The 9,103-nt window shown below is 40.8% G+C and overlaps 1 protein-coding gene across 1 annotated transcript in view; it reads left to right on the top strand.

Moving 5' to 3' along the window:
- Positions 1-5,101: 5,101 nt before the first annotated feature.
- Positions 5,102-9,103, top strand: part of AGPS (alkylglycerone phosphate synthase) — a 131,455-nt gene continuing 127,453 nt past the window's right edge. Inside the window, exon 1 of the mRNA XM_074303020.1 lies at positions 5,102-5,397. Coding sequence (XP_074159121.1) covers positions 5,159-5,397 — 239 coding nt within the window. The 5' untranslated portion in view covers positions 5,102-5,158. The remainder of the gene's footprint in view (positions 5,398-9,103) is intronic.

The raw sequence follows: 9,103 nt of genomic DNA, 5'->3' as shown, positions 1-9,103 counted from the left end.
ACTGCAAAAAAAATCTCTACTTGCTTGTAGTAGTGGACATTTCCTCACCAAGTATTTTTCACACCAAGGAAATTATAGGAGCAACAGTGCTCTTCCAACTCTGCCTCTCCCTTGGTCCCTAATATAAAAGGTTTGAGGGTATTTTAGTTATGAAGAACAATTGGAGGAAATACCTAAAGAACCTTTACTAGGAGTTTGTATTTGATACAAGAAGCAATTAGGAGTCACTAAAAGTTTCTAAGCTGGAATGGAGTCAATTCAAAGTTTAGGGAAGACAATTCAGATTGGGAAGGGTAGAGGTAACTGGCATCAATAGACTTTGTAAAAATAAGAAGGAAAAGGCATACACAGAGCAGACATAGTACTCAACTTAATATGCAGGTTGGGTTCCAAAAATCAGTTCATTTTCATTCATTCATTCAAACAGCAAATTTGTTGACTGCTTACATTACAGTTATTTGTGTGCTATACTCCTACTAATAAATATGGGCTTCAGGAAGATAGACTATTTCTTACCTAACCTAACATCTCCTTGTTAATAGTATGATATGTTCATACATTAGGTACCTAATAAATGTTTGTGAATTGAATAAAAAGGATGAAAATGGCATTTTCTATTCATTAAAGGATGACATGAAGAATAAATACATACAAAATACATGTGTAGGCTAGATGCTTGAATCCTTTGAAAGCAGGAAGATCTGCCACTATTAGGGAGGCTTTCTTGTTTGTTTTCCTCTTCCTTCCTCCACATTGCCCCCTAAACGATTCCTAGAGGTTGAGAATTCCTTCCCACCAGGATAGTTCTCACTCTGCACTAGGACTGAACCACTGCTTTTAAGGTTTGATTGGGATAAGATGGGATACCACAACTCAAATCCTTTTGAAAAGATGAAATATCATCAGTATACTGACTTTCCCCCAGAGCTATTATCTAAACTACTTGTATACTGAAAGGATCCAGGAACCTTACCATCAGCCTCATAACTTGGTACTTTGGGATTTCAAGGTCTTTTCATGTCTCTCTATAACTGAATTTTTTGTGTCATCTCCCAAGGTTACAGATTGTGAATAGGAACTTGCCTTATTTTCTTTTTTGAATTCCTAGCTTGTATCCCAGTGTTCAGCTTGGTGCACAGTAAGTCCTTAATAAATAATTTTCCTTGATTCATTATAATAGTGTAGTTAAAATTTTGTATCCCAAGCATGTTTAGCAAACAAGAAAATGCTGTTTTAAAAAATCTTTGATTGAATAAGGGAGGTAATACTTCCAATATTTCCTGACCTAAACAGACTACACATCTGAAGAACTGTGTTTATTATATTATTGGTATTATATATTTATTAAATTATTAGTATTAAATTATTTACTGGAATGGTAAAATGGCTTTGAGTTCATGCTACATGAAGGCTGGCAGAAGTAATGGGGAATGTTTATCTTGGAGAAAAGACTCAGAGGAATCAAGATAGCTCTTTTTAAACATATCAAGGGCTGTTCTGTTTAGTTTCCCAAAGAGAAGTCATGAATAATGGATGGAAATTACATGGAGGCAGACTTATATTTGACTTAAGCAAAAACTTTATTTATTTATTTATTTATTTTTTCCCCTGAGGCTGGGGTTAAGTGACTTGCCCAGGGTCACACAGCTAGGAAGTGTTAAGTGTCTGAGACCAGATTTGAACTTGGGTCCTCCTGAATTCAGGGCTGGTACTTTATCCACTGGGCCACCTAGCTGCCCCTAAGCAAAAACTTAAAAAAAAAAATAACTTTTTTAGTTTTTGTACAAACAAAACTAATGCAGACAAGATTAGAAGAGAAGCAATAAACTGGGGAAAAAATTTTACATTCAAGGATTCTGAAAAAGGCATCATTTCTAAAATATGCAGAGGACGGACTCAAATTTATAAGAATTCAAGCTACTCTCCTACTGATAAATGGTCAAATTTATCTAGTCATTTGAAAAGGTGCTCTAAATTACTATTAATCAGAGAAATGCAAATTAGGACAACTCTGAGGTACCACTACCACCTCTCAGACTGGTTAAGGTGACAGGGAAAGATAATGACAAATGTTGGAGGGAATGTGGGAAAAGTGAGACACTAATGCATTGTTAGTGGAGTTGTGAACTGATTCAACCATTTTGGAGAGCAATTTGAAACTATGCCCAAAGGGCGATCAAACAGTGCATACCTTTGATCTAGTAGTGTTTCTACTGGGTTTGTATCCAAAGAGACCATAAAGGAAGGAAGGGGACCCACATGTGCAAAAATGTTTGTGGCAGCCCTTTTTGTAGTGGCAAGAAACTGGAAACTGAATGGATGCCCATCAATTGGAGAATGGCTGAATAAGTTATGATATATGAATGTTATGGAATATTATTGTTCTATAAGAAATGATCAGGAGGATGATTTTAGAGAGGCCTGGAGAGACTTAAATGAACTGATGCTGAGTGAAATGAGCAGAACCAAGAGATTATTGTATACAGCAACAGCAGATTATACTATGATTAATTTTGATGAACAAGGCTCTTTTCAACATTGAGAGGATTCAGGCCAGTTCCAGTGGTCTTGTGATGAAGAGAGCCATCTGCACACCCAGAGAGAGGACTATGGGAATTGAGGGTGGATCATAATTAGTATTGTTGTTGTTTGCTTGAATTTTGTTTTCTTTCTCATTTTTCCCCTTTTTGATCTGATTTTCTTGTGCAGCATAGTTGTGGAAATATTACAGAAGAATTGCACATGTTTAAAATATATTGACTGGATTACTTACCATCTAAGGAAAGGAGTGGAGAGAGGGAAAGGAAAAAAATATGGAACACACGGTCTTGCAAGGGTGAATGTTGAAAATTATCTGTGCATGCTTTGAAAATAAAACTTTAATAAAAAAAATACCTTTTTAATAACTAGCAGCTGAAAAGTTGAGTTGGTGCTGTGAGCTCTGAATACCAAATTTTGGTCTTTAGCTGCCGTGACATTCCGAATTTGAATTTTTTAAAGTCAGAACTACACGACAACAGCCCTACCATGAAGAAGGTTAGATTGCAAGGAATAACTTTATGGAGTAGGTTGATGAATAAGATGCGCCCACTGAGAACTGGAATGCCAGGTAGGGTGTGAGCAAAGGAAAGACCTCCAGTTAGCTTTGACTATGTATCACTGGTTTTTTTGTCTGCTTTATTCTGAAAGGAAGCTATTAAACTTTTATCTTTCAATCCTTTACCATTTCTTCTCAAATGAAAAATGTCTTACCTACATATGAACCCAGCTACTGTTTAATGGATCAAAAGCTAGTGTTGTTTCATCAATATAGTAGGGGGAAGTTCCTTTAAAGACATCTTCAACATATACAGTTCGTGGGTTTTCTCAGTGCTCTTTGCTAACTACTCTTTCCCCCTCTGAAGACTTAGAAAATGCAGGGTAAAAGATGGCCTAGTCTGTGCTTATGGCCGAAGGTAGGGGAATGTCAGGCAGGTGGGAGGACCAAGGATGTGCCTATGAAAACCTGGAAAACTCTCTTATGAGTATTCTACAGCGTGAAGTAGAATCCTAAAAGTTTGCAAATCATCTGAGAGAGGTGTTTAAACAAATTGAAAAAAAAAATTTAGAAATTATATACCTCAAAACAACTAGCAAAACCAATTAAATAGGTATTATTTAATTAAATATCTAATTAACTTAATTAAATATGTATTAAATAAAGAATAAAATTGTAAACCCCCTTAACTGGAGGAAAGTAATGTAACAGGAACATTAGTTAAGCAGCAGACAAATATGTTTACTCCAGGTTCATTTCTGACTCAATCTGAAGATTGTTGAAGAACAATCCCCTTGTTGGGACCCTGGATAATCTTAGAATCATCGGGAATCAGGATAAGCAAAAGTCTTTATTCTTGGTCTTTTGCGGGTTTCGGTCAGGGGATTAGATATTAATCTCCACCCCTCCTTCCTCTCTCTCCACTGCCAAAAGAATCCTTCTCCTCCTCCTCCACCCACAGATCTCTCCTTCCTTCTCTCACCACACCCACAATCTAGCCAGCATCGAGCTGAGTAGGGTCATCCTCCAAACATGTTAATAGAGAGCTGTCCAATTGGTAACTAGGCCTAAGTGCTAGGTTACCTTGCATCTAGGTCAAATACATCCCTCAGTTCCAGCCCTTTACAGCCCGCAGCCTTTGCTTTCTTTTTTTCCCCATGTAGTTGTGCTCAAGGTGTTAGTCAAGTTAGTCAATCAGCGTTTATTAATCAGTTAATAAATATTTATCAAGAGGTTAATATACGCCAGGCATTGTGCTAAGCCCTGGTTTACAAAATGAGGCAAAAGGCGGCCCCTGCCCTTATGAAGTTTATAATCTATTAGATTGTAAATAGAAGAGACAACGAACAAACAAATATACACAAAGCAAGTAACCTAGGGAAATAATTAACAGCCGGAAAGCACTAGAATTCAGAGTGGTTGGGGAAAGTTCAGTTCTAGAATACTAACTAGTGTTACTAACTAGCATTACTAACTAGTATTAACTAGTACCATTCCAAACACTTATACAAGGAAGGCCGTCACTCCGGGACTTCACACTCTCCCCCGAAGAAAACGACGAGCATCCCCTAGGGAGGAAATGGAAGGTGGCCTGAGGCGAAGGCACCAGCAGCTGGGGAGACCGGGCTGGGCCTCCTGCAGAAGCGGGGTCTGAGCTGGATCTCAAAGGGCAATCAAGGCAGAGAGCGGGAATGCGCAGGAAAGCGGCCAGGGCAAAGGCGCGAAAATGGGAGACGGAGGAGGAAACCACTCATTCCAGAGCAAACTCACAGAAAAGAATTCTTGTCTCCAGCGGGAGAAAAAGACTTTACTGGTCCCCGTTAGGGAGAAGTCAAACGACTGAAAACTTCCCTAGGACTGAGGAGTGCCACGGGTTGAGAGGCAAACGCCAAAAGGGGGTGGTCCACCTGTTACCCATCTCTGGCAAAGGCGGCACGTGGGAGGGCGTCGCCATCCCCCGGCTCCCGCCCCCGCCTGCGCGTGCGCGCAACACACCTGCCTCCAGGCGCGAGGAGGGCGGGGCAGCCGCTGCCCCAGACGCCGCGGTGGCTGCTGGGATGCGCCACAGCGAATGACCTTTCACCTGCGCCCAGCAGCCTCGGGCTGCACAAGGCGGAAGCCATGGCGGAGGCAGCGGCGTCCGCGGCTGCTGGTGGGGCGGGCTGCGGCTCGGGCTCTTTCCTGGAGCGAGAGCGGGAGAGGGACTGCGCCGGGAGAAGGCTTCGCATCCTCTCGGGCCATCTGCGGGGCCGAGCCCCGGCGGCTCTCGTTCTCAGCGAGTGCAGAGGCCGGGCCCCGGCGGCAGCACCGGCAGCGCCTCCGCCCGCGGCTACCGAGTCCAGCAGCGTCCCCAAGAAGCGGTATGTAGCAGCGGGGAGGGGGGGCCCGGAGATGGAGGCAAGGGCCGCGAAGAGGGGCAAGCCCGTGAGGTGACAGGGCAGTGTCGGGGGGCCCGGGGCCAGCTGTCCGGAGAAGCGTCCCGGGCTGGGTCGGCTCGGAAGTACGGGCAGGTGGAGCCTGGACTGCCCAGCCCGGCCTCTGGGTTAGGGTCCGGGATGAGGAGCCGGGCCCCATTGGGCTTGCTTGGGACTGAGAGCGAGGGGACATCCTGGGCTGGATCTCTGGCTGCGCCGCTGGGAGCTGAGCGGGGGCCACCTCAGACTTGGTCGAGAGTCTGAGACCTAGGAACAACTTGGGCTTAATTAGGGCTGAGATGGGGGTGGGGGATATGGGGCCAGCTAGAGAGTGCAGTGAATGGATAAAGCTCTGGACCTTGAAGGCAGGAAGATCTGGGTTCAAATTCGCCATCAGTCATTGAAGCAAAATCCTGGTCAAGTCACTTGACTTCTCTCTGCCTCGGTTTCCTCAACTGTATAATGGACACAATAACGGTACCTCTCTCACAGGATTGTGAGGATCACATGTAAAGAGCTTAGTAACCATTTAGTAAACACGCATTCCCTCCCGTTTCCTTCCTTCCTCTGTGCTGGGGCTGGGGACCAGTTGTGGAGGTCTCCTGGCCGGAATCTTTCCGAGAATTGGGCCCTGCGTGGTGACTGGGGGCACGGGGGTCCTGGATTGACTAGGTTTCATTGATTTCTCCTACTTGGGTGCTCATTACCATGAGAAATGTCCCAAGGATGCTTGTCTGCCTGTTGGAGGACTATGGTGGCAAGAGGAACCCTGCTTTTTTTTTTTTCTTAGAGTAATAGGCCTTTCTGTGGTAAGAGATGACTTGGGAAAGGGTTATACTTAGACTACTTACTCTTCTTTTGGCGGGTTGTGAGGCTTGTGGAGAAAAATACCGGATTCTGCCCCATGAATTATTCTCCTCATTTTAATGGGGATTTTGATTTGAATTGAACCCATACAAGCAGATGTAGTGATCTGGGATTGGAAGAGATGGCTACAGAGAACTTTGCAATCTGTGTGTGATGGTTTTTTGGAAGATAGAACCTGGAAATCTCCTGTGAAACTATGAATGAAGAAGAGATGTAGGGAACTTTTGGTGTCTTAAGTTTTCTCAAGCAGTGGAGCTAGGGCTGCCATGGGGAATCTTGATGGGAGCATCAGGTCTTGCAGGCTTGCACTTTCAGAATGTTTTCACATAGGTTGTCTCATTTGTTCCCAACAAAACTGATGTTAGGTTGCACAGGTTAATAATGTCCTTATGATTAGATATAGTTTGACCCAGAGTTGGCAAGTAGAAAACTGGATTTTGATTGGGAGATTATGTAGCCAGTAGGAGTAATGGATTCAAGTTTCAAAGTGGAGATGTGATTAGTTAAAAAGACTTTTTTTTTTTTTTTTTTTTTTTTTTTTTTATTAAATCTGTAGGGACCTGGTTGACAGTATAAATTTTTTTCCTTCATTCGGATTTCCATAACTTTTTCACTTCACTTCCTTCCCTGTTAGCCATAGGGGAGTGTCTTCTTATTCCCTGGTAATTTATATTACTTGTCTAGTGGTAAAAAATCAATTACATAAAAGTTTTGTGAGGTTTGACTCACAGTGATGATTCATATATAATCAACTTTTCTAACCATTGTCTGAGACTAGGGACGCTAGATGCTGAGCCCAAATCAGATGTTATATAGTAGAAAGGATTCCAGATTTTGGTGTAAAGAACCTTTTGCCACTGGTTCAAATTCTGCCTCCTGACATCTATCAGTTTTATGACCATGGACCAGTCACTTAACCTATCAGAGTCTCAGTTTCTTCATCAATAAAGTAGAGATAGTACGTCCACTATCTATCTTGGAAATTTTAAAATTAAAAAATTTTAAATAGAATACAGGCTATGTAAATGTGAATTATTATTGTTCCATGTGAGCTATTTTTGTAGATTACTCGTGGTGAATCAAGGCCTTGCTTCTATCATCCACTGCCCTGCTAGGTCCTAACATATTAACTAGTACAACCAAGCCCGAAGAGGATCAGGGCTGATGAAGGAACAAGACAGTGTGAGCTGTGTGTTGGAATGTGGTTGTGTTTTATTTCCAAAATCAAATTATCTTGAGATTTATTCATTGTTTTGTGTTAACTGAAACTTTTCTCCCTTCTGTTGGCAAAGATAATCAAGTTCAATCCTTGTGTTCTTACTGATTTATCAGATTACTAGTCATGGTTAAATATATTTTAAGACTAGCAATGATGACTTCTGTGAATCCTCATCTCTTTTGTTTTTTATATTTTGCTCACATAGCATATCATCAGAATGACTGAACATTTCAAAAAAAGCAGCACTGTGTGGTGGATGGACTTGGATTCAGAGGCTGGGAAGTTGAGTTTTAATCTTGGCATTCTTTCTACTTGTATGATTCAATGCAAGCAATTTTATTTCTCTTGGCCTCAATTTGCTCATCTGTAAAATGAGGGAGTTGAACTGTCTGAAGTCTATGATAGCCCTCATCATCTATATCTGCAAACTTAATTGAACAATTTCAGTTTGCATTTTACAATAGTGACTTAGAGTAATGATCTGATCACCTCTATCACTCAGATCTCATAATTTTGAACTTGGTTGTGACAGTGGGTAGAGTTTCTAGGTTGTTAATCTGCTTTTAGTTCTTTGGTTCTTTACCTTTTCTAAAAGCACATTGTACTCTTTGATAAAGGGAATTCTTTTTACTTAATCTTACCTAGCTTTTATTTTCAGCTCTTAGGAAGTATTGTAATAGCAGGAGTCAGAAAACCCATGTTCATGTCCCTGATCTATCTGTTACTTATTAGTTGTTTAATTACAGCCTATCTCTTCATTCCTTTGAACTTCCTTTTCTTGGTTGCTCACATTTAAATAGTGATTTAAAGTTTGCAAAAGTGCTTTATATATATATATATATATATATATATATATATATATATATATATATATATATATCGTTGTTTTCTCAGTGAAGTGAGGTATTAGCTATTTTTATCCTTGTTTTTTGGATGAGGAAATAGACATTAATTGACTTTTCCCACAGGTTGAATGTACAGTGGTTGAGGCAAGATTTGAACCCTTGTTTTTAATTTGCTAAAATCACTCATTGGTATGATTGAACAGGACTCCATTTAATCTTATCCTTCTAAGTGAGGCCTTTCCTTAATTCCTCTCTGACATTGTAATCATCAGTATCCTGGTCAGTCAAACCATCAGATAAGTAGTACTTTCTCCCTTAAGATTCTGTTTATACACTGATCTAGGGGCATATTATTACTTCTTACAGAGTATTGTATGTTTCTTTAGGACAGGGACTATTCCCTAGCATCTAGCATCATACAGCATCTAATAAAGGTTTAATACATGCTTTTTGATTGATGCTTGATCTGTAAGGACCCTTCCACACATCACAATTTATCATTCTATGAAACTTTGTATTCCTCCCAAAGCATGAGGCTAGCACTTTTTGGGTACTTAATAAATGTCGAGGGAAGGGAGCACATGGTATTACCAGGAATCGTATTTTTATTTAACAAGTTATTTTGTATTTGAATTATTTCAAAAAGCTTCTTTCTAAAGATTGTGTCCTTATGTACTGGAGAGAATTCCTTCTTTTCATTTTTCCCATTTATTGATACCAT

This window comes from Sminthopsis crassicaudata, chromosome 3 (assembly GCF_048593235.1).
Source record: "Sminthopsis crassicaudata isolate SCR6 chromosome 3, ASM4859323v1, whole genome shotgun sequence".
NCBI classification, from domain to species: Eukaryota; Metazoa; Chordata; class Mammalia; order Dasyuromorphia; family Dasyuridae; genus Sminthopsis; species Sminthopsis crassicaudata.
This window is presented reverse-complemented; position numbering and strand designations above follow the sequence as displayed.